We start from the raw sequence: 23,605 nt of genomic DNA on the forward strand, positions 1-23,605 counted from the left end.
ATATTATTTAAATTTTGATTAAGCGATCCCAAAACCTTCATGACCTTCGTTAATTGCTAACAAAAGTGAGCCCCGGAGAGTTTCATAGGAATTGTAAGCTGGTAGATCCAATTGATTAAAACATGTATGAGATGAAGGTAATCTATCAGTTGACCCATAATCTTTATGAATGGAAAATTTACAAATACCATTTACACCAGAAAGCTCTTTGAATCCATTTAATGGAACCTTACTTGTACCGGTGACGAATTGTAATAATTTTGCTCTTTCTTCAGTATCAAATGATTTAACAGCTCTCCAAAAGTATCCTATTTGTTTACAAGATGCTGTGTAAGTTACGTAGGTAGTATTATTTTTCCAATCATCGACATCAATGTCAGGAAGACCACTTATTAGAAGTTCTAATTCTTGTTCGTCAAATATAGAAATCAAGTCTTTAGGAATTAGTGCATGGAATCCTTGTAAAAAGTTCTCCATTTGACCACTCACTGAAGTTTGTAATTTATATTCTACTATTTTTTTAACGTAATCATGCTTATTTTCTTGAGTAACCTGCACGTTGCGACCATTCTCAATTAAATCAATTATTTTGTGCTCACCATAATCATCGGTTTCGACAGAAAAAGTTTCCTCAATGACACCTGTAATATCATTTTCAAGCATCCAAATTAAAGATTTATAGTACTCTAAATCCAAAGATTCCATATCTTTTAATGAAACAGATTTACCTAGAATATTTTTGTAAACTTCTCTACTAAAATGACAATCCAGATAACATTTATCTCTAATTGCCTTACCAATTACCATACCAATAAACTTGAAAAACGAATAATGCTCTGGGTTAATACCAGATGTACGATTTGGTCGGAAAGTAGTTTTTTCAGAAGCAACCGGGATAAATAATGCATAATCAGGATTAAACATTTGTCTAGATAGAACTTGGTACCATTCTCTGGTTAAACCACCAGCATCAACACCACTTTCTCCTTTGAAAGTAATTTCAAGTTTCGATTTTTTGATTTCTTCGTCTGATTTAAAGAAAAGAGCTCTGTAGGAGTCAAGGAAAACTTGGTCACGACGCACAGTAATAGACAATTTTGGTCTATCTTGTGTGTCTGAAGTCAATCTAGCGGTAAAATAATATCTCTTGTTGTCAAAATCAAGAATTTTAGTGTTCTTTATCAATAAAGAGAATGGGCCACTCATTAATTTTGGGTTAGAACGAATCATATGATTTAATAGTTTTTTATGAAGGTCAGTGAATGGGAAGAACAAGTTTTCCACAGTAACATTAGAAAAGTCAAGCTTGGTTACATCTTCATATTTCAATATACCCTTTGGACTGGATTGAACAGAGTTCGTATGCTTACATACAACCATCAATGATTCGATTAGGGGGAGAAGAATGGTAGCAGAAGAAGAAAACGTTTTTCTACTTTCAAAATCTGACAAACAACAGCTCAGAGCCTTCCACATCTCGCCTAAATTCATTTGATTATACAAAGTCATCAATTTTTCAACATTCTCTGAGCCATATTTATTCGTATGCATGTACAAGTAATCTACCGCAGTTAATACTTTTAGTAGTTTTGATTGATTAGAACTAGGAATTGTAAATTTCTGAATAATTTCTGAATTGATTTCGGCACTGCTACCTACTATAGAGCTTGCAGCTGCTAAATCTTTTAAATCATTTGTTAATATTTGTACCGTTTGTTTTGCAATATTTAATAGTTCTTCTGTAAAGATAGTAATTGAGTCATTTAAAAATGACAAATTGTGCATGATATTCAGAGTCTGCTGAAAAACTTTAGTATTACAACTATCTAGCTTAATGATGGAAACTAGTCCTACTAATTCATCATTAGTAAACTCTGGTAGTTGAAGTTTTCGTTTAATATGCCCTTTTTCATTCAATGATTTAGAAATAGATACTATAGGTTTTGAGCAAATTTGAATGATTCTGGTTAAAAGATCCATCAGTACACTTTCATCAGTTATAACCTTCTTATTTAGTAAAAGAAACAAGTATTTAATTGGAAAGATAGTAGTTTTAATGGTTCCTTCCTTTTTGAACTTGGTAGGAGACTTAGATCCAATAAACTTTTCATGTTCTGTAATAAAGTAGTATCTTAATCTTGAGTCAGCCTCAATTAAGTTCTGTAAAATTTCAATGGCTTGATTAGCAACTACCAGTGGGGTACAATCTGCGGGTAGCTGTTTCATATTTGGCGTAATTTGAGGAGATTTCCCATTTGTTTGGGATTTTGCCGTAATGTGAGAAAACACTTTTTCTAAGGAATGCTGATTTTCAACTACCTCAGTTAAAATAATAAGTAGCATATTTATGATGTCACTACGGTTCTGTTTACTTGAACATAGACGGAAAAAAAGTTCATGATATGCCTCTCTTTGAATATAAGGCTGGGAGATAAATGTTGATCTTAGAATGGCAGCAATTCCATGCCTATCAACCAGCGGAGAAAAATAAAGACGAGGCGTCTTTTTCTTTTCTTCTTCATTAGCTTCAACTGTCATATTATCGGTACCATTAATTGCTCTATCAGAAACCTGGGCGATTGTTGCATTACTACGAATAGTCTCAATTATATTATTTATCCTGGATTCTGCCGCCTCCTGCTCCAAAATTTCTTCCCTAATTTCTTGGGGAATGGCGTTCAAAAAATCTGAGTCAACTTCCCTAGAATGAATATCTGAATTCATCGCTTCTGCTCTCCGTTCACGTATATGTTCAGCAAACACATCTGCTCTCATATCTTCCGGTAAAGCACATAAAAATTCAGGATCAATATCTGTACCTCCGATATCAACTTCTTCTCCGTCGATTGTAACGTATACTGGCTCATGATTATCAGGGCTGTGATCAGAATGCATACCCGCATCCTCCTCATTTGTTGTTGACCCATCATCATGCTCACTATCCACCTCCTCAATTTCAGGTTCAGAATTACCAGCTTCCGATTCAGCTTCACTAGCGGAGAGAATATTGAAATAACTGTTTTCCCCACGTGCTTCTACGCCATCTTCTATCTTTAAATTCAAACGAGCTCGTTCTCTACTGGCATCCTTAATTCTATTAATTATAGTATTTAATGTATAAGTTGCATATTTCTTTGAATCGTAAAACATGTCAAATATATCTTTCCATCTTGAAACAGAAGATTTCAGAACTATTCCATCCGGCATTCTTTCATCAAAAGAATCGCCAGAGAATAGCACCCCGGCATATGGTGGACGGTCAGATCTTGGACGGATACCTGAACCTACACTTATTAATTGATCAGATATATCATTTTCAACTTCTTCTAGACCAGTTGGGCCCAGTGGATTCACCAAATTACTTTGACGTCTACGTCCAGGATTTAATAATGATAATGATGGCAGACCAAATGATAAATGGTTTTGATTATTACGGAAAGAACGTGATTGGTGACGACCATGTGTACGAGCATTTTGAATTCTAAATAGAGGTTGTGTTTCGGAATGGAATACATGCTCAATTCCATGGAATTGCTCATCATCGTCTTCAGCAGATGGTTCATCATCTATAACTTCAATGCCGTCTGGAGTTACCCATCTTCTATTCAATCCACCGGTTATTGAGAGTTCATTCTCTAATTCTTCAATTTCATCTGAGCTGTTATTTTCGTCGGATGTTGAGAATTCTGAAAGTCCTGATTCCCAGTCAGATTCACCTATACTATAGGCTGAGAGGTTAATATTTGATCCAACTTCATCATTGGATGCATTAACACTATCAGTCTCGTTTTCATCATCATGTTCCAATGTAATTTCAATAGGTTCATCGTACATTTCAATATCGGAACTTGAGGTATCTGTATGCATACTTTGATCACTCTCATCTGCATATTCAATTTCAAACGGAATACTTTCACCCTCCATAGAATAATCCCTGGATTCTGATTCAGCGTCTCCATTATCTAATTCATCAGATCCTTCATTATCAGTGCCTGAAGCGACATTTTCATCATCATCATCACTAAAAACAACCTCATATCCACCATCTTCATCATCTACAAATGCAATATCTTCGTTGTTTCCAATTAAGGAATCTTCATCATCATCATCAGCATCATCTTCTTCGATATCATCCATTTCATACATACCTAATACTGAATTTCTAAACATATTCTGAGCGTCTTCTTTATCGGATTCTACATCAACGTCATCATCATCATCATTGCTTTCAATTTTGAACAATTCAGAGAAACTATTTCTGGCTGAATTAATTGCGTTTAAAGGGCCTACAGCAGCATTAAATATATTTTTTGTTGACGGATAATTCAAGTCTAAATTAGACATACATTCAGTAATGACAGCAGGAACATTTAGGTCTATCATATATTTGCAAATTTGGTATTGATCAGCATCAATTTTATTAGAATCCAAAATTAATCTCAAGTACGGAGCTTGTAAGAATACCATGGAAGATATAATTTTGAACCAGACGTCTAATTTTGTCGAATTCACTTGGATGGATTTTGATGTGCCTATTACACCTTTCATGGCTTTTACAATGGTTTCTATTGTAAATTTTCTAATAAATGACATATCAGGGTCAATAATTTTAGGGTCACTTTTTCTATTTTTGTCGTCATGAACTGATGCTACAAATCCGACTAAAACAGACCGGGCTAACATACTTATCACTTCCTTACGTTTCATTTCATTTTTATCATGCTCATTTTCAATTTGTTTATCCAACAATTGATAGAGAAAAAAATTAAGAGCAGTAGCTTTTGGCTTAGGCTTTTCCGTGTACAAGTTTCTTTTATTAAAAGTTAGAAACTCAAATTTAGATTGCTTGTAACTACTAACAAGTTCCACTAATACTTTTAATAAAAACATCATGTAAGCACATACAGGGTTTCTGGAAGGTTCGATCTTTTTTGATTTATTCTGAGTATTAGTATTTCCTTCTTCAACATTTGGAGGTTCTGAAATCCAGTCCTTTTTAGAAGCTGCTATCAGCTGTGCTAGAATTAAATGAACAATGCCAGTTCTTTTAAACAAGGTTGCTGCATTGGCATTATTAGATTCAGAATCATCACTTAAATCGGAGTTTTTATCAAATACTCTAGCTACAGTAAGTCCGCTCAATTGTAATTTATCATCATATTCAATGAATCTTGCATTTTCAGAAAATATATCGACAAATAGCTCAGGGTTTCTCATTACAACATATGCTTTTTCTTCTAATAGACTTTTCAGCTCTCGTTCTTTCTCACGGTGATCACCAATAGCTCTTGTAGTAAAACTTTTATTTAATTCATATCTTATTAGGGAAGACACGACTTTATCAGTTTCGAAACATCTTCTTACCAACAACAAAAATGAAGATTCCAAAAAGTTTATTTTATCTGATTTTTGGAAGCTACCAATGGTTTTTAAAATTTCAGATAATATTCCCGAAGTTGTAATTTCTTGAATATACCTTTCTTTCTGAGCATAAAATATCAATATCCTACAGGTTGCCAATGCTGAATAAAAATTTGATATAGAGTTGAGTCTTATCAATTTGTCAAACATATTTTGTTCAAGGTCCTTTGAGCTTCTGAAAAAGGTTTCCTGTAAAGTTAAAGACTTTTCTTTTGTAGCTTGGTATTCATCTGATTCTTCAACTATCGGAATATTGGATTTTGCCATAATAATTTCATAAACATATAAGGCCTTAGAAAACCAGGATTCATTGACATATTTAGGACTTAAATTAGTTTTCAAATATTCCGTAAATTTTTCTAGTAAATTGTAAGATTTTTCATACACATTCTTCTCATTCAAATAGATGCCAAACAAGTGAATTAAAGATGATAATTTAACAGAATCTACAACGCTAGTTCTAAATATTAAGTCTAAGATTTTTCTTTCAACTGTTTCAAAAGGTTCATCATTATTTTCAAATATTTGAATTAATGTTTTGGCAAATGCATTAACTAGTTTTGGATACAATGGTAATACTTGAAATATTTGATTTATTAGATTATCTTCAAAAAATTCATGTCTCAATTCTTTTAATTCTTCCGTGACGTTTGGATGTCCGATAGATTCTTGATCAGAGTACATAAAATACTCAGATTGTAAATATTTAGTGTTAACAAGTTCCAAAAATTTTGTCCACTCAGAGTCACTAAAATCTACAGGTTTTTCCTCAGTCACCTTAGGTAACTTACGATCATTAGCAACAAGATATTTATACGCTCTATACTCGGTTAAACCAGCATCTTCCAAGACATTTTGTCTCTTTCTAAATGCACCAATTAATCTCCAGTCAAGTTTGAAAAGGTTCTGTGAAGGATAATTAGATTTAGTAAATGTATTTTTCATCAAAGTTAATAGTTGCTTAAATACAGCGTACGGTATATTTCTAGAGCAGGCGTTAAATAAAAGTCCTTGCTTTCTTAGATCATTGAGAAGACCTAAACACAACAATTGGATTGATTCTGCCAATCCTTCATTTAATAAAACTCGACTATATTCGTTACCTAAAAGATCATAATAACATTCAAGATTCGATACAATTTCCATAGTTTCAGGTTGCATTGACCTATTCAAAAATGTTAGACAATTAATAAAACAGCTTAAACTTAGGATTTCATCTGAGTTTTTAACATAGCTTATATCTTCAATCATTGATAAATTCTCAAATGATCTCATAATGTCATATATTTGTTTTACCGCATCAATATATAATTGAAACCCATTTTTTTGATAAAATAAAAGAATTGATAAGGTTTGTAAAATACCACCACCAGACAAAGTAGTTTTTGGATAACTGAATACAAATGAGTTAAAATGAAAAACGACCAGAAAGTATGGAATAGTAGACTTATTAAATTCAACAGCTTTCATCATTTCAATAATTTGTGTAATCACTTCATCCATAACGTGAACTCCAACCAGAAGTGGAGAGTCACGGAATGACTCTTTTACCCTTGTAACTCTCAAAAGACATCTAAATAAAGTAGATATGCTTGATTGAATATTGCTTAATATGGAACGTATTTCATAAGTATTTTTAAACTTTGCCGATGTTTTGTTATCCTTTATTTTAGTATTGTGGCGTTGAGTCGTATCTGTTGGTTTAGATACACGAATTTGTAAAGGTGGTGTATTACCGATAGATTCAGATATAGTTTCATCAAAAACAGAATCTGGTAATTTTTCCCTAATATAGATATCCTCCAATAATGCTTTTTGAAACAACTGTCTTAATAACGGAATTAGTTCAAGTCCATGATGTTCGAAATATTTAATAATTTGTTCTGCTCTAGATCTTGAAAGGGTGGTAATATTAATATAAACGTCCGTTAAAATATAAAGAGAAGTTGAGATAAATGAAAAACGTTCTAGTAATCTTTCTATATCAGAGTTATCTCTCGAAGGTTCTGCTTTTAAGATAAAACTCGAAGAATTTGGTGAGCCTAAAAAATCCTTGATGGATAATAGAGAACTAATAATATTATCCATCAAAGTTGGAAATATAAAATCCTTGTGATGATCGTCAAATAATTGTAAAACATCAATGAAATTTAACATCGTCTGAGAAGAATTATAATCAAAGGGAGGCCTTTGCATTACAACAATATTCAAAATATCTTCTGATTTCAAATTTGGAGGAAGTTCATTGAGTATCGTATTTTCTAACGTTAAGCCATAGAAAAAATCAGCAAAACAATCAATAATTGATGTTGATGGTTGAATATCCCAGAATTCCAATTCGTTAGCACCTTCTTCATTATCAAGTACAGGCTGATCTTTTGATCTATAGAACATATCATTTTCGTCCGAAATTTGGTTATACAAGTATGGCTGTTCGAAAACAACATTTTTACTGATATGCTTAACCATGTCACAAAACCCATCAAGAATTAAAGGTTTTAATGTAGGATAATGTCTTGATAATTCATCAAATGAAGTTCCTAATTCAATGGATTGCTCTTTCCAGGTTAATAATCTTGCAAATTCTTGGTTTGTAATCGATTCAAAAATATATTTCATTAAATTTTTCTCTTTGACTTGATTTAAACCATCATTGTTTAAACTCAATGCAGATAAAACATCCGGTAACATTATCAACAGGTCTGAATATGGAACAATGAATCCCTGAAAGTGATCAATTATATATGGAATAATTCCGGTTTCCACTAGAATTGGGTAAATAGTCGGTTCTGAATTTATAATCTTTTGAATTATATCTAATGTATATGTTAGAATCTTATAGCCGAAAATTGGCTTATTTTCCAATACTATTCTTAATGAAACTAATATTGGAGAATCAATTAAATTTCTAATTCTATCGCTTGAATCAATTTTTAATAATTTAATCACTAGTTTTAATAAACTTTTAATATAATTAACCTGTCTAAATGAAATTGAATACTCTTCAACTGGCTTCACAGGAGAATCATTTGTATTAGGATTTTTGATTGCATATCTAACTTGATTTGTAATTGAAGTCACTAAAATATTTAAACCATCGTTATTTATAAATTCCACTGTCGAATCATTATCAGTAAGTAATAACTCCAATAAATGATTTGCAGATGATAATGTCCTTTTGAATAATCGTTCGTTATTATTATCATCATTGTTGCTATTAGTTGAAACAATATCTAACAGTATTTGGATTAAACCAGCTGATATCAGGGAATTATGTAATACCTTTACATCTGCTAGGTTTGAAATAATGAAAAAGAGTCTAACATTATATTCTTCATCAACTTCATTATGACAACTTGGGTCTCGTAGAATTTTGTTGATATAGCGTAATATTTGAAACAATAAACCATGAGACATATTCCCACCTAGGTGTCTTAAAATGTCGGAACACCATATGTGCTTTAATGAAATGCATTCTAATGCAAAAATAGCATCAAATCTTAGTTGCTTTGGTACTCTTAATTCAGATAATGAAATAAAATCTATTAAGTTATTAAAGATGTAAGGATCGATTTCAAACAGTTTTGAACTAACTTGTGGAGGTATTATAATAGTATTAATTAGGGCAATAGAAACAAACTTCAATCTAATAATTAAGTTCCTTAAATCTTTATTTTCATCTGAATCATTGGAGAATGATTTGACAATATTTATTTTTATTGAATAGTCGAACCAATGACTTGATGGTAAATTTTCCATACCTTTATTATACAATTCTTGTAAAGATAAAGAACTCACTTCTTGTGCTGATAGGTTAAATTTCTTCATCGAATCTATTGTTTTTCTTGAGGATAGTGGTGTATTAATATTAGATAGTGAGTTATGTGTTGTAACATCGAAAATTATATTTGAATTTGAAGTTGCATTTGTATTTGTATTTGCATTTGTATTTGTATTTGTATTTGTAGAGGTAGTTGGGGTATTATTACGGCCAATATTTGTAACAGAAGTAACGGTAGAAATCGAAGTAGAAGTAGGAATAGATGCAATTAGAGAATTAACTGGATCATTGATTAGGTTTGTACTAGAATTTTTCTTAGTATGATTTTTATTGGAAGATGAAGTTGCAGATGTAGAGTTAGAAGTAGATGTGTAATACGTATATTTTAATCTTGACCATTTTGAAGGATGCTTTTTCTTATCAAAAAATAAATCAACCAGTGAAAAATGGTCACCAGTGTCATTATTACTTGAAGAAGGTAAGGCTAAAGCAAATTTTAAAATTTTTTTCTTTAAATGATTATCGTTTAAAATATTAATGTTGTTATCCGTACTGTTATTAGCATTATGAATTCTTTCTCTTGCAATAACATATCTTTCACCTATGATGGCAATTACTTTAAGAGCAGATAATTTAATAATAAAATTTGGACAATTTAATAAATTATTCATTACATCTAAGGAAGAGTAGATAAATCTATTTTCTGTATTGGTTAATAATCTACATGTGAATTCACACAATTCCACAGTGACAGCTTCATCATCTGCTGACATTTCAATTAAATTAACGGGGGATTTTTCTAAATCAGTTGATTCATATTTGTATTTCCTAATAATCTGGTATAAAATTGTATCAATTTTATTTAATACGGGGATCCAAATAAATAAATCATCTTTCGATCTATTCCAATCTCTAATATCTTTTAGTTGACTAATGAATTTAACATTACTTTTATTTTCATCAGCATCCTCACTATTTTTTATGATATTATCAATTAAAGGTTTATAATTCTTAGCATTATGCTCTTTTTGCAATTTTTCGTATCTTGATAATTTAACCATGGTAAAGTAAGAATCAAAAACGATTTTCTAATGTGAATTCTTATATTTCTCCGGGTTTAGGATTTAACCAGTGTATATATATATATGTATATATAACTTGGTCTAGTGGTTTAGTTATCCAACGAGAAGTGGTAATTTCTTTAAAATTGGTTCCTTGGAACGAAAACCAATCAAATGGGGAGATAATAAATAATTCTTTCTATAAGGTATAAAAATACTCCTTCTCACTAATAAAAAAATGAAATGAAAACAGGTAAAAATTTTTTAGTTCGGAATACAGTAATAATGCCCCAATGTAGGATATCTCTAATTTTCAAAACTAATTTTTTGCAACTTTATTTTCACGTATTTCCTTTTTTTTTTTTCAAATGAGAAACGATCTCCCAACTTTGTAATTCAGCTAATAAGGAGATATGTTGAGGTTATAGGAGCAAAAGAATCGATTGTCAATAGCTTAAAGACGTCTCTTATTGAAGATATACAATTAGTAGTTGATCAAGTTGATTGAAATAAATTCAAATATCTTTCAAATATATTGAATTGACAAGAATTGTCTTATTTGATAAAATCTTATTTTTGTGATCTATCATTCCTCGATAGTTAAGCTAGCTTCTCTGTATAATATAGGATCCGTTGCAAATTTTAAGTCAAGCCATCACCAAAAGTATCCGAGGATATTCCGAAAAGCGAGAAAAAAGAGAATTTGGGGAAAGAACTTTGCCCGAACATTGGAAATTTCGGAAAGCGGGTAACTATCTTTTAGATGGTGAGATATATATGATATTAAGGGTTGAATTATTATAAGGCTAATAAGATATGAAATATAAAGTATATATATAAGGGTATTTAACATTGAAGAATGTGTTTCCATAAGATTTCTCGGTGACCTTCAGAAACGATGGGTAACTCCGCAGTTAATATCTCAAGAGGAATCTATTTCGCGAAAAACAGGAGCCACGAAAACGAAAATAATAATAATCTAGATGATCAAATTGAACTAGTGACATTTCAAAAAAAAAAAAAATTAAAATAAAATATAATAAAATAAATAAGATACACCAATCGAGTAAAATTTATTTTTATCTATTTTTTGTTTCACTGTCGCTGGTAGATAACATTAGAATGCTGCAATACTGTTTTAGCCAACATGAGAATGAGCAAACGCATATTAAAGTATTCTGTCATATTTAATGGAATATGTAAAATACGATACAATAATACAGTTAAATATACAGTATTTCCCCTGGCATTAGTTGAAGCAGCACTAGTTGTTTCATTTTCGACGTTCAATTCTCTTTGGGCATTTTTTACTATAATATTGAGGAAGTTTTTATTAATTTTTATTTCTTCTATTATAGTTGTAATAATAAAAAATATCTATTTCCATATTGATTATATTGTATTTTCAAAATTTTTAATTCTAGATATTCTATCCAAATTATTTTCTTTTAAAACATTGATTATTCACTTATCATTTTCTATTTCCATTTTAAGTTATATTATTTCATTGAATTCAATAATCACTTCAGAGAAAGCGTATCAACTAATAATTTTGACACCAATAATCTACACATTACAGCATATAATTTTTGATTTAGATAGACCACCATATGGTTACACTTCAACATTTATTCAAAATAACAATAATGGCTTTTATTTTTTAAACAATAGGATAATTATTAAATCGATTCTATTATCTGCTTGCAATTTCATATTATCTATATTATTTTGGTTAGATTTTAATTCTTTAAATTTCATAATACCACTATTAATCTTCCTTCATTTTGAAATAATTATGCTATCCTTTAATAATAAAATTATGATGGGACCAATTTATAAGAACCATTTATTATCAACCTATTCGTCATACCCTATAAAAACTTTACTTGATGGGTTAAAATACAGGCCTAATAGTAATCAAGCATTTGTAAGGGTAACAGCTTTCCAAGAGCTTTCATTACGTGCTATATCCCTGGATCCTAATGATCGTAAAGAGATTTATTACATCAAATACTTTAATCCAATATTTAAGTTGTGTTTGGATGTTATTGAAAATACATACGAAGAAATTAACGAGTATTTGATCACTTTAGAGCCAGATGCATATAAGCTCGATCGAAATAGAAATAAAAAATTTACTCCAAAATATCGATATACTAAATATGGATATTCTAATATTGAAACTTCAAATTCTACTTCAATAATTCATAGTTTTGGGCAAAAATTAATGAAATCTTTCAACATTTTTTCCTTTAATAATGAAAAAATTAATAAAAATAAATTAGCAGAAAAATTAGTTCCAATACCTATGTTATTTACGTCAAGTATGCTATCAATAACAAGTCTTTTAATTGTTGGTATTAATTCAAAAGATTCCTTAATATCAGAATTAGTAAAATTATCATTAAATGAATCATTAATTAAAATCAAAAATTCAATTGGAGTGATGGGAAACTGGGTTGAGAAATGGGAAGATTTAAAGAGAAGTAATCTTAAAACTGATGAATTAGAAAATGAATCTAATAATAATCATAATAATCTCGATTTGATATCAGCTTTATATGAAGTTTCAGTTGGATCATTCTTGGAAATCATTTCGGAATGTAAAGATTCATTAAATGATGTAATATTGGATGACGATGTTGTTCAATTAAGTAAATGGGTCCTTGAGACTTATTCGTATAAAGACAACAAATATGATGACTATCTACAAAATAATGACAATGAGTATTATCGTAAAGATGCTTTTCGACCTGTAGATGATAGTTCTGTCCAATGTTTTATTGATGATGATGATGATTATGAAGAAGAATATCGTAAATATTTAAACGATCCCTATTAACTAATGAATATTAATAAATCCCTTAATATATGTAACAATATTATATAATAATTAACATACACATTGTATAAGTAACATTCAAATTATTTTCTATTTTTTTTTCTATTTTTTCTTTCTTTTAAAAAAAAAAGTACTTATAAAATAATAAATACTTGTATATGTATGTATATTTATGAAGTTAATGTAGATTTCTAAAGAATATAAAAAACAAAAAATATTATTATTATTATTATTATTTTTTAACATCTGATGAATTCATTCCTGGTGGTCTGTTTGGAGATGAAGTAGCAGAATTATCTAAAAATACAGGTTTTAAAACTTGTTCATCAAAACTATGGAACCATTGAGAATCGGATCTAAAGATATTACCCAATTTATCTCTAATTCTTCCAGGATTTGTATCTACTGAACTCTTTGGTAAACTTACAGGAGTTCCGCTTATTTCACGATCATTCATATCATCATCATTAGTTAGCATAGTGTTTGGATTTGGTAATTCAGTTGGTTCATTAATCAATCCAGTCATTGATGAATGTAAGTTTAGATTGCTCTTTGTAATATCATTGTTATTATTATTATTATTATTATTATTATTATTAATATTATTATTATCTTGGTAATTATTCAAATAAATTTGAGAAGATCTCGAATTGAAAGTATTTGGTGCTTCAATATCAAATTCATCATCAGAGATATCATTTTCATCAATACAACCAGTCTTAATATGTAAAACTTCCAACATACCAGCAGTAGTCCCCCCAAAGATAATAACTGTTAAAACAACAACGACTAATACAGTAGCTAATAAAGTAAATTTAAATTCACCTTTAATACCCATAGCTAATGCAACACCAACAGCACCTCTTAAGCCAGCCCAAAATGTCATTACTTGATAATTGTAAGGGATTTCTTCATTGTAAGGAGAATTATTTGGATCTGAAGAAGACATATAACTTCTTGAGTTGTACTTGAATCTATAAATCCAATTAATAAATCTTGATAAGGGGAAAACAGAACACCAACGAGCAACACAAATAGAGATGGCGGTAACAATGATTAATAGAGGTTTATAGACTAATTCCACTTCAGTAAATAATTCCAATCCTAAGTAAATGAAAATAAAATTTTCTGATAATCTTGATAATAATTGGAAAATATATTTAATTGTGATTTGTGTTCTTCTTGACATATTAAAATAAGCATAATGTTTTAAAGTGATCCCACAGAATAATAATGATACAATACCCGAGACATGGCACCCATTAGAGAAGAAATAAGATTCATAAGCAATTAAAAGAATTAAACAACTTTCAATCTCTGGATACCTTCTAATATGAGTATGTTTTAAAATCAATGCGACCAAGAGACCAATCATTAATCCAATCATTAAAGAGACAGAAAATGTAACTAAGAAAATACCAATACCTTTAAACAAAGATGAAAATTTGGCAGGTTGACCATGAAATTTTTGACAAGTTTCAAACATAACAATAGAAATAGCATCATTTAATAATGATTCACCTAAAATGATGGTAAATAATTTTGGATCTACTTTATAAGCATTAAAAATGGATAAAATTGTGACTGGATCAGTAGCAGATAAAGTTGCACCTACAGATAAGGCATCAACAAATGAAATATTAACACTTTCTAAACCTAATGAAGTCCAAATGAATATAATAAAACCCAAGACACATGCAGAGATAAAAGTACCAGGGATGGCAAAAACCAAAATTGAAATGATATTATTAAAGAAATTGATTTGATTTAATTCATAACCAGAATTTAAAATGATAGGTGGTAAAAGGACATTAAAGAAATAAGAACTATCAAAAGTGACTGCATCTTGAATGTAATGACCAGGAGACATTCTAATGATTAACCCTATAACCATACCATAAAAGATTGATAAAACAGTTTCATGAACTGCAGTAATATGATTTTGAGTTAAGAAATAACTTGACCATAAGGCAGAAATCAATAAAAATAACATGATGAATAAAGCCCATGAAGAAAAAATTTCTTCTTCTGAAGCATCTGCATTTCCAGAACTATCTGGATCTGTTTCATCTAAAAGACCATCGCCATTTGGATCTTTCTTTAAAGTCCCATCTGGGTTATATAAAGGGCTATTATCGATCAATTCATTGGAAGGTAATGGTAATAATTCATCTGCATCATCATCGTTTATCAAATCTATACTACTGGGTATTACTTTATTTTTATTTTTATTTTTATTTACATTATCTAATGGTCTATTATTTATAACTTTATTTGGAACTGCTTTATTTTCCACGTCTAGAATGTTTTTATTATTATTACCTTTTAAAGGAGGTGGCGGCGGACGTCGATCATCATCGACAATAATATTTCTCTTTGCAATTGTATCTTGGATCTTGGTTGGTTCCCAAAGGTTTTTCTTTATTTGCTCATGGTAGGGTATCGTTTCGATCTCGTTTTTTTGATTGATTATATCTGTCGTAGTCTTTGGAATAACATTGGCAAGGGAAAATGATGAGTATATGACCAATGAATTTAACACCACAAAATTATTAATTTTCATAATTTATTGAGTATTTGATATGTTGTGTTTGTGTTGTGTATGTGTTTTTTTGTTTCAGTATTCTATGTAATTAGCATGAAATTTGAACAATATATATATATATGTATAAATATATATATGTAGATTTGATATTACACCTCTTTTTTTAAACAAAAAAAAAAAAAAAACAAAAAAAAACAGGTATTAATTGGATTTTGCGCCGAATAAATTCTAGTTTTAATAGAAAAAAGAGTGAATTTAATAAATCGAATATAGTTGTTATACGATATCTATTTGTATTTTGTTTTCTCTTCACGATCTATTAATTTGATAATATTTCTTTTTTTTTTTTCTTGCATAATTGGATCCTTATTTTCTTTATTTAATTTTTAATATATATTTTCTTTTGGTCTTATTATCCCAAATTTTTTTTCCTAAGAAGGTTAAAAAAAAAAAAAGGACAAATGTCAGAAAATAGTTACAATGACGAATGTAAAAAAAAAAAAGAAAAATTTCCGTTGGCACTTTCAAAGACAAAAAAAAAAAGTCTTACCCAACCCTAACTATTTGAATATGTAGCCCTAATATTTTGCAAAGATATAAATATTAAAATATTACAAATAAATCTGTCAAAGTATCAAATTAAACATAATAGGCCCTGAAAAATCACTTTCTAGGTGAATTGAAGATATGCTAATGACAGTTCTACGTTGAAAGAATGTGGAGGACCCAGAGCCGCCCGTACAAGTTTCTTAGATCTGATTACACGGAGAAAACTGAGGTACCAAAACACCATAGCGAAAGTGAAAAATTAAAATTCAATTCAAATGAAAAAAAAAAAAAAAAAATTAACTTTCATTCATGTTAATGTATAAAAGTTTGCAATTTAGGGATATTTGCAAGTTAAATCGATTTATCAATCAAACTCAAAGAATCATCACTATTATAACTATGTCTCGTCCAATTGTTTTATCCGGTCCAAGTGGTACAGGTAAGTCTACTTTATTGAAGAAATTATTTGCTGAATATCCAGACACTTTTGGGTTTTCTGTTTCTTCCACCACACGTAATGCCAGACCAGGTGAAGTTGATGGTAAAGATTATAATTTTGTTAGTGTTGAAAATTTCAAAAAAATGATTGACGAAGATAAATTTATTGAATGGGCTCAATTTTCTGGTAATTATTATGGTACCACAGTTGCATCTGTTCAACAAGTCATTGCATCTGGTAAGACCTGTATTTTGGATATTGATATGCAAGGTGTGAAAGCTGTTAAGAACAAAAAGGAATTGAATGCCAGATTCTTATTCATTGCCCCACCATCAGTCGAAGATTTAAAGACTAGATTGGTTGGCAGAGGTACTGAAACTGATGAATCTATTAAGAAGAGATTAGATGCTGCTACAGCAGAATTGGAATATGCCAAGACTGGAGCTCATGATCAAACCATTGTTAATGATGATTTGGATAAAGCTTATACTGAATTGAAGAACTTTATTTTTGAAAAATAAACATTTGTGAATTATTTGTTTGTGAAATTTTGTATCTTTACTATATATATGAATGTTTGTATGTATGTATGTATGTGATAAATAATAGATTGAAAAATTAAGTGCATTATTACGCTATTAATTACGTTATTGGGAAACATACACCCGGTGTAAGGGTTAATTTCCTAATGATTAAGAATGTATGGAGTTTTCGCGAGGGTTGAATTGTATGAAAAAGAGAGAGAGAAGAAAGATTAAATAGAAATAGTAAAAATTAAAAAAAAAAAAAGTATAATAAATAAAAATAAAAATAGAAAAAAAAAAAAGGATTCGCATTGTGGAAAATAAAATAGACTCAAATAAAAGTACCACAATGTATTCTGTCAAAGTGGATATCTTTTATAAGGATACCATTAAAAGTTTATTCAAATTAAATATCCACAAGAGAACGAGGATATTGTATCTTTTAGAATATTTATATTTTAAATTACAATCAGATGATAGATTTGAAATAACAAAGGATATCAATCATTTTGAATTGATTGATATGAATACGGATCAAGTATTGGATAATCGAAAGAAGATTAATGATTATTTAATTGCGAAAAGTGGTTCAAGGGAGGGTACGAGGGAAGGTACGCCAGAGGATGACAAATTCTTGTACATGTGTATTGGAATCCGGTATAAAGAGACAACGATTGACCTCCCCACAAGAAAGCTAGATGAGAGTAATTTTGCTAATATTAATGTTATAATTGAAACGAACAATAATCTAAATTATGGGGATTATGAAAGGAAAATTTTGAGAAGAAGATTTAATGATTTGAAAATGAATGAAACGACGATTGTCCAATTGCGTAAGGAATTGGAATTGATGATTCAAGAGATGTATGCAAGACAAGATAAAAAGTATTGTACGGGTGAATATACAGTGGGAGAGTTTATGATTAAGGGTGTGGATCAAGTTTTCCCAGTGGAGGGGCAGGGGCAGGGGCAGGGGCAGGGGCAGGGGGACTCAATGAGAGACTCAATGAGTCTTGGTCAATTGATTCAATTGGATATCCCCAAGAGAGAAAGACAAACGTTTAAAATATTTTTCAAAACCAAGCATCAAATGAAGCTCAACGGTGAAAATGATTGTATCCAATTCATGCCGCATATGGATATGATCGAAGATAGTTTGAACGTGGATCGTGACGAGATTCTTAGAGTGGAGGAATTGATTGGGTTTGTTTATAATAATATCATCAACATCAAGAATTTGGAGATGGACGATATTAAATTGATCTACCAGGGGAAATTGATTAGTGATGAATGTTTTTTGAAAGAGGATGTGATGGATTTGATTGATACCAAGAAGCCTTATAAGATATATGTGTGTTTGAAGAAGGCAGAGGATTCGATTGAGTATGGATATTGGAGGAAATTGTTTGAAAAAAACGAGCATCACGACCATGAGCAATGCGAGGGGACACTTGCCGGGACTGAAGCAAAGACTGAAGCAAAGACTGAAGCAAAGACTGAAGCAAATACTGAAGCAAAGGCTGATATAGTGAGAACAGGAGAAATGTATGAAAAATGTTTAATCGATGGACAAGAAGTGTTTTTGAGAGTAAACTCGATAGAGAAGAAAAAGGCAAGGGGCAAAGATAGTGCCAGTACAATAGCAAGCAGTGATGATGATGAAAACGTCTATTTATCCATTGAAGGGCATGAGATTGCTATTGGGCCTCAAGATTGCCAAGTGGATATTCCTAACAAACAGATCAAGTTGACACCCAGGATTCTTGCCAAGATCGAGGGCCAATTGGACATGAAGATATCAAGAGAAGCAGTCAAGACAAGCTCGCCTGTGCCTGCGCAAGCGCAGGCACAGGCACCCACGCCTACACATGCGCATGCACCCACGCCCACACCAACACCACCACCACCACCCACACCCACACCCACACCCACACCCCATCCCAATGGCCTCTACACATGGATCATGAACGGATTGATCGCACTGGTGTACGAGATCATCCCGGTGTTTTGCCGCAGCATGTATCTGATCATATTAAACACGTTTGGCCTAATGTTTCTAATCTTGGAATTCAGCTCATTCTTACCGCTATGGCTGACCATAGCGATTAGTATGTGTGTCATCGCACGCACCATCTCGAATAACCCAGAGATCATTGAGATGTGGAAACCAATCATAAGACGGATCCCGGCATTGACACCTGAAGAGACAAGAAGAGGCAAAGAATACTTGTTTTCCAGTCGAATGGTGGAACGGATGGAGAATGGCCTACAGAACAGCATCTGCCAAGATCCAGCCATTATCGAGTTCCTGAGTGCACCTGGATTACAAACACAACGCACCCGGTTCATCTACAATCTGTTGAGCAACGAAGAGTTGGAAGCCAGCAGTAATGACATGAGAGATCAGGCACGCCTACCCAAGGCTTTGAACAGCACAAATGTTTCCACGAATAATAAGATACAATACATTCGTATTTGTGTCACTGAATGGGAAAATGCCACCCACATTCGGACTTTGGACGCCCGGTCACGCCGGTCACGTGCGCGCGGCCACGCAGCCCTGCTGCGGCTGCTGGCGAGCCCTGGCACCGGGGCGAACCCTGGCCCCGCCCCAGCACAACCCCGCCAGCCCTGGCACGCACGTGCCAGGGCTTTCTGGGCACGTGCCACCCACCTGGTCCGCGGCGCCGACGCCCTGCAGCGATTGGCGCTCCACGTGACGCCAGACCCGCACGCCGACGGGATAGCCGTGCAGCTGGCCAAGCACGTGATCCTCCTGGCCCTGCTCCTATTTTTGCCACTGCAGCAGCACGTGCACGGGGCCGTCGCAGCACGTGCCACTCCATCCAACGACAATGCTGACAACCCTGCAGATCGGGCTGGCCACGGCGATGCTCGCGCCGTGCATGCCGAGTGAAAAAAAAAAGGTGCGTCTTTTTCAAGGACACAAAACAAGCCAAACCAAGCCATACCAAGCCATACCAAGCCATACCGAAATACGCCAAACAGAACCTCATCGAAGCTGGAAGAAACTCGTCCGGTTGGCCCGAGAGGACGGACCGAGAGGACACCCCTCGTGCAAAGAACATTGCACTGTGCTGTCGTGATGACCACTGGACTGGCAAAACGACCACTGCCTAACCGCAATCTTGCTATTGCTATTCAATGATCCAATGCCTACCCGATGGCAACTACCCATTGGGTCATCTAGTCCAATCCTATCCTCTCTATCCCAATTCGGAACCACTACTACTCTCTTTTTCACCCAGGTCATCATCACAACTGTCATATATAAGGAACTCTTGATATAATTCTTTCAACACACTCAAAGGTTTCTCTTTTTCTCTTTTTCTTTCTCCTTCTCTCCCTCTCTCTGCAATTGCAATTCAATTACACCTCACTCAATCTCTCATCCCCTTCTAGCCCCACCACACACACACAATGGTCGCCCAAGTTCAAAAACAAGCCCCAGCTTTCACCAAAACAGCCGTCGTCGACGGTATCTTCGAAGAAGTCTCCTTGGACCAATTCCAAGGCAAATATGTCATCTTGGCCTTTGTCCCAATGGCTTTCACTTTTGTCTGCCCCACCGAAATCATCGCCTTCTCCGATGCCATTGAAAAATTCAGACAACAAAACTGTGAAATCCTATTTGCCTCCACCGATTCAGAATACACTCTGTTGTCCTGGACCAACCTAGCAAGAAAAGACGGTGGCCTGGGTCCAATCAATATCCCACTATTATCCGACAAGAACCACTCCTTGGCCAGAGACTACGGTGTGTTGTTGGAAGACGAAGGTGTTGCTCTAAGAGGTTTGTTTTTGATCGACCCAAAACGCGTCATCAGACACATCACCATCAATGATTTGCCAGTCGGCAGAAACGTCGATGAAGCTTTAAGATTGGTTGAAGGTTTCCAATGGGTCGACAAGAATGGTACTGTTTTGCCATGCAATTGGACTCCTGGTAAAGCTACCATCACTCCAAATGTTGACGACAGTAAGGAATATTTCCAAAACGCAAACTAGAAAAAATCATCTATATAGAAACCTTCTTTTGAATTTAAATATATACATCTATACTTGCCTCTACTCTACTCCACTCTACTCTACTCTACTCTTCTCTTCTCTTCTAATTCATTCCCATCGTTATCCCATCGTCATGCCATCCCCTATTTTTTTTTCAGTATCTGGCTTGCCTTTGGGCCCGTTTCTTTTTCCCCAATCGGTCCCGAGATCCGATCTGGACCGTTTGCGGAAACCCTACAGGAAACAAAATCCCAATCGCAAATCATTTTGTTTCTTTTTTTTCCATCAAACATTCTACATTTCCATGAAAAGGTAACCCCGGGTTATCCGAAGGAATGTTGAGGGCTGACACCGGCCGTGTCAGGTTTCTAGGGTTGGCGCACGTCAGTAAATCAGGGTGGGAAAAAAATAAAAAGGTATAGGGAATTCGAACGTTTAAGAAGTTAAAAGGCGGTTTCTCTTCTGAGGGCGGGATACTAAAGGGACAATAAACAACAGTAATAAGGAGTAATAATGATGATAAGATGATATGGTCGTGGTGAGTGTATTTTTATTTTTTACCTTGGTTTTTTATTATCTTATCAACCCACTTATAAGATAATCCATTCATAAATTCAACAAAAAAAAAGGTAAAACGAAACATATAAATACAAACATTGTCTCGAACTATTTGTGTTGGATAGAACCCATTTATTCTTGTGTAATGTAAAAGAAAAGAAATACAGCAACATTATCTATAAATATTTCTAATTAGATATTCAGATAAAAAAAAATGACTTTTTCAAATTTTGAAAATACTATTCATAATGATGGTTCTGAAAACGGCAATAATAGAAGATTGCTTATTTCAAATTCCTCGTCTTCTACAGCTCGTACGACAAGTAGTAGCAGTAGTAGTACTGCAAGTAATGCAAGCACGACTACTGCTGGGAGTAACGTTTATTATTATATGAATTATACTCCAAGTACGTTTAGCTTTAACTATTCAACTCCTTATCCAACTCCTTCCCCTGAAGAAAGTCAATTTGAAGAATTGGCTGATTATTCAGGTACTACCACTGTCAATTCATCTCAGTCCGAAACTTCCACAGATGATTTATCTGACGTTTCCACTATAATTGACACCGATCATAATATCAATAATGAGTCTGACAATACTTCTTCTTCCTCATCTTCCCATAGAGCAGATATTGAAACCTTATCAGATCTAGATTTTGACAAAACCGTGGAAGAAGATGAAGAAGATGAAAAGATCTTAGATGAAGTGGAAAATGAACAATATCAAAAAAACACTAATAAAGATAATGATGATGATGAAGGTGGTCATTACAATAATAACAATACTAATAATAATAGTAATAATACACCTGTAGCAAGCAACTCTACAAGTATCTTTGATAATACCAATAGAAGTAATACAATTAATTATCGCAGTAAACACTTTTGTTGTGATACGCATAAAAGAAGTAGATCAAAAGTTCCAAAAACATATAGTTTTAGAAACTATTGTGTCATTGCAGGTACTCTTTCACCTCCTCCATATGACCTTTATCTCTTTGATACCCCACCTACAAAATCCACCAATTTCAATGAGAGGGTTGAGAATTTCTTTGAAAGAGGGAGAGATTTACATACCCATATTCATGATGAATTGGCAAGGGGACCTACAAAAAAGAAGGCTAAAACTAGAGTCTTTTTTAAAGTTATAAAAGGTGACAAAATAAAATCTACTATTGTTACTACAAATGGTAGTAAATTAAAGACAAGAGTTGTTTACTTGAATAAATAATAATAAATTGAATTCTTTTTTTTTTTTTTTTCATTCTTTTTGAAATATAATAATATTTCGATTAAAATTTAATTCATTTCATAATTTAAAAAAGTTTTTTGGTACTTTTCTATTTCCCTCTTTAAATCTCGTTCGTTCTTTTTAGGTGATCTTTTCCTTTTATATATATTCTGACCTATTGATTATTTTATCCCACTATATGTAATTTTTTTTTATATATAATTTTAATAATATTTTAATAATACTATACTATTGTCAGACATCAGAATCCTTTATATTAGTATTGCTATTAGTCATAATTAAGAGAATAATTCTTTTTTTGTATATTGTTTATAGTATAGAAATCTCCTAAATTATGAAAAATATAAAAATGGCCAGCAGTCGAACTGTTCAAAATATTGTTGCTCATAGTTTAAATCTTAGTTAAGTAATCTGTTTTGAATAATTATTATATTATTATTATTATAAAAAATCTCCTTCCTTCTTTCGAAAGGGAATATATAATATATACAATAAACAGTTATAAACTTTTGGGGTATTTTCGTGGTAATTTATATTCCAAAAAATATATAAGATTAGATGTCGATTGAAATATTGTCAATTTATACATTATTTTTTGGACAAG

At 32.3% G+C, this 23,605-nt stretch overlaps 7 protein-coding genes across 7 annotated transcripts; 5 read left to right on the top strand and 2 right to left on the bottom strand.

The window, feature by feature from the left end:
* Positions 1-18: 18 nt before the first annotated feature.
* On the bottom strand, positions 19-10,263 carry TOM1 (E3 ubiquitin-protein ligase TOM1; the record flags this gene model as incomplete). Its single annotated transcript, XM_004180813.1, has 1 exon — positions 19-10,263. One exon carries the CDS (start codon positions 10,261-10,263, stop codon positions 19-21), a length of 10,245 nt encoding a protein of 3,414 aa, XP_004180861.1.
* A 1,147-nt stretch (positions 10,264-11,410) lies between these two features.
* On the top strand, positions 11,411-13,105 carry TBLA0E02880 (uncharacterized protein; the record flags this gene model as incomplete). Its single annotated transcript, XM_004180814.1, has 1 exon — positions 11,411-13,105. The coding sequence occupies one exon, from the start codon at positions 11,411-11,413 to the stop codon at positions 13,103-13,105; it is 1,695 nt and encodes a 564-aa protein (XP_004180862.1).
* Positions 13,106-13,337: 232 nt separating this feature from the next.
* Positions 13,338-15,668, bottom strand: NHX1 (bifunctional K:H/Na:H antiporter NHX1; the record flags this gene model as incomplete). The annotated part of the gene is made up of 1 exon (XM_004180815.1): positions 13,338-15,668. The coding sequence occupies one exon, from the start codon at positions 15,666-15,668 to the stop codon at positions 13,338-13,340; it is 2,331 nt and encodes a 776-aa protein (XP_004180863.1).
* A 930-nt stretch (positions 15,669-16,598) lies between these two features.
* On the top strand, positions 16,599-17,159 carry GUK1 (guanylate kinase; the record flags this gene model as incomplete). The annotated part of the gene is made up of 1 exon (XM_004180816.1): positions 16,599-17,159. The coding sequence occupies one exon, from the start codon at positions 16,599-16,601 to the stop codon at positions 17,157-17,159; it is 561 nt and encodes a 186-aa protein (XP_004180864.1).
* A 352-nt stretch (positions 17,160-17,511) lies between these two features.
* USA1 (Usa1p) lies at positions 17,512-20,079 on the top strand (the record flags this gene model as incomplete). Its single annotated transcript, XM_004180817.1, has 1 exon — positions 17,512-20,079. The coding sequence occupies one exon, from the start codon at positions 17,512-17,514 to the stop codon at positions 20,077-20,079; it is 2,568 nt and encodes an 855-aa protein (XP_004180865.1).
* A 524-nt stretch (positions 20,080-20,603) lies between these two features.
* TSA2 (thioredoxin peroxidase TSA2) lies at positions 20,604-21,191 on the top strand (the record flags this gene model as incomplete). Its single annotated transcript, XM_004180818.1, has 1 exon — positions 20,604-21,191. One exon carries the CDS (start codon positions 20,604-20,606, stop codon positions 21,189-21,191), a length of 588 nt encoding a protein of 195 aa, XP_004180866.1.
* A 772-nt stretch (positions 21,192-21,963) lies between these two features.
* Positions 21,964-22,980, top strand: TBLA0E02940 (uncharacterized protein; the record flags this gene model as incomplete). The annotated part of the gene is made up of 1 exon (XM_004180819.1): positions 21,964-22,980. One exon carries the CDS (start codon positions 21,964-21,966, stop codon positions 22,978-22,980), a length of 1,017 nt encoding a protein of 338 aa, XP_004180867.1.
* Positions 22,981-23,605: the final 625 nt, after the last annotated feature.

This window comes from Henningerozyma blattae, chromosome 5, assembly GCF_000315915.1.
Source record: "Henningerozyma blattae CBS 6284 chromosome 5, complete genome".
NCBI classification, from domain to species: domain Eukaryota; kingdom Fungi; phylum Ascomycota; class Saccharomycetes; order Saccharomycetales; family Saccharomycetaceae; genus Henningerozyma; species Henningerozyma blattae.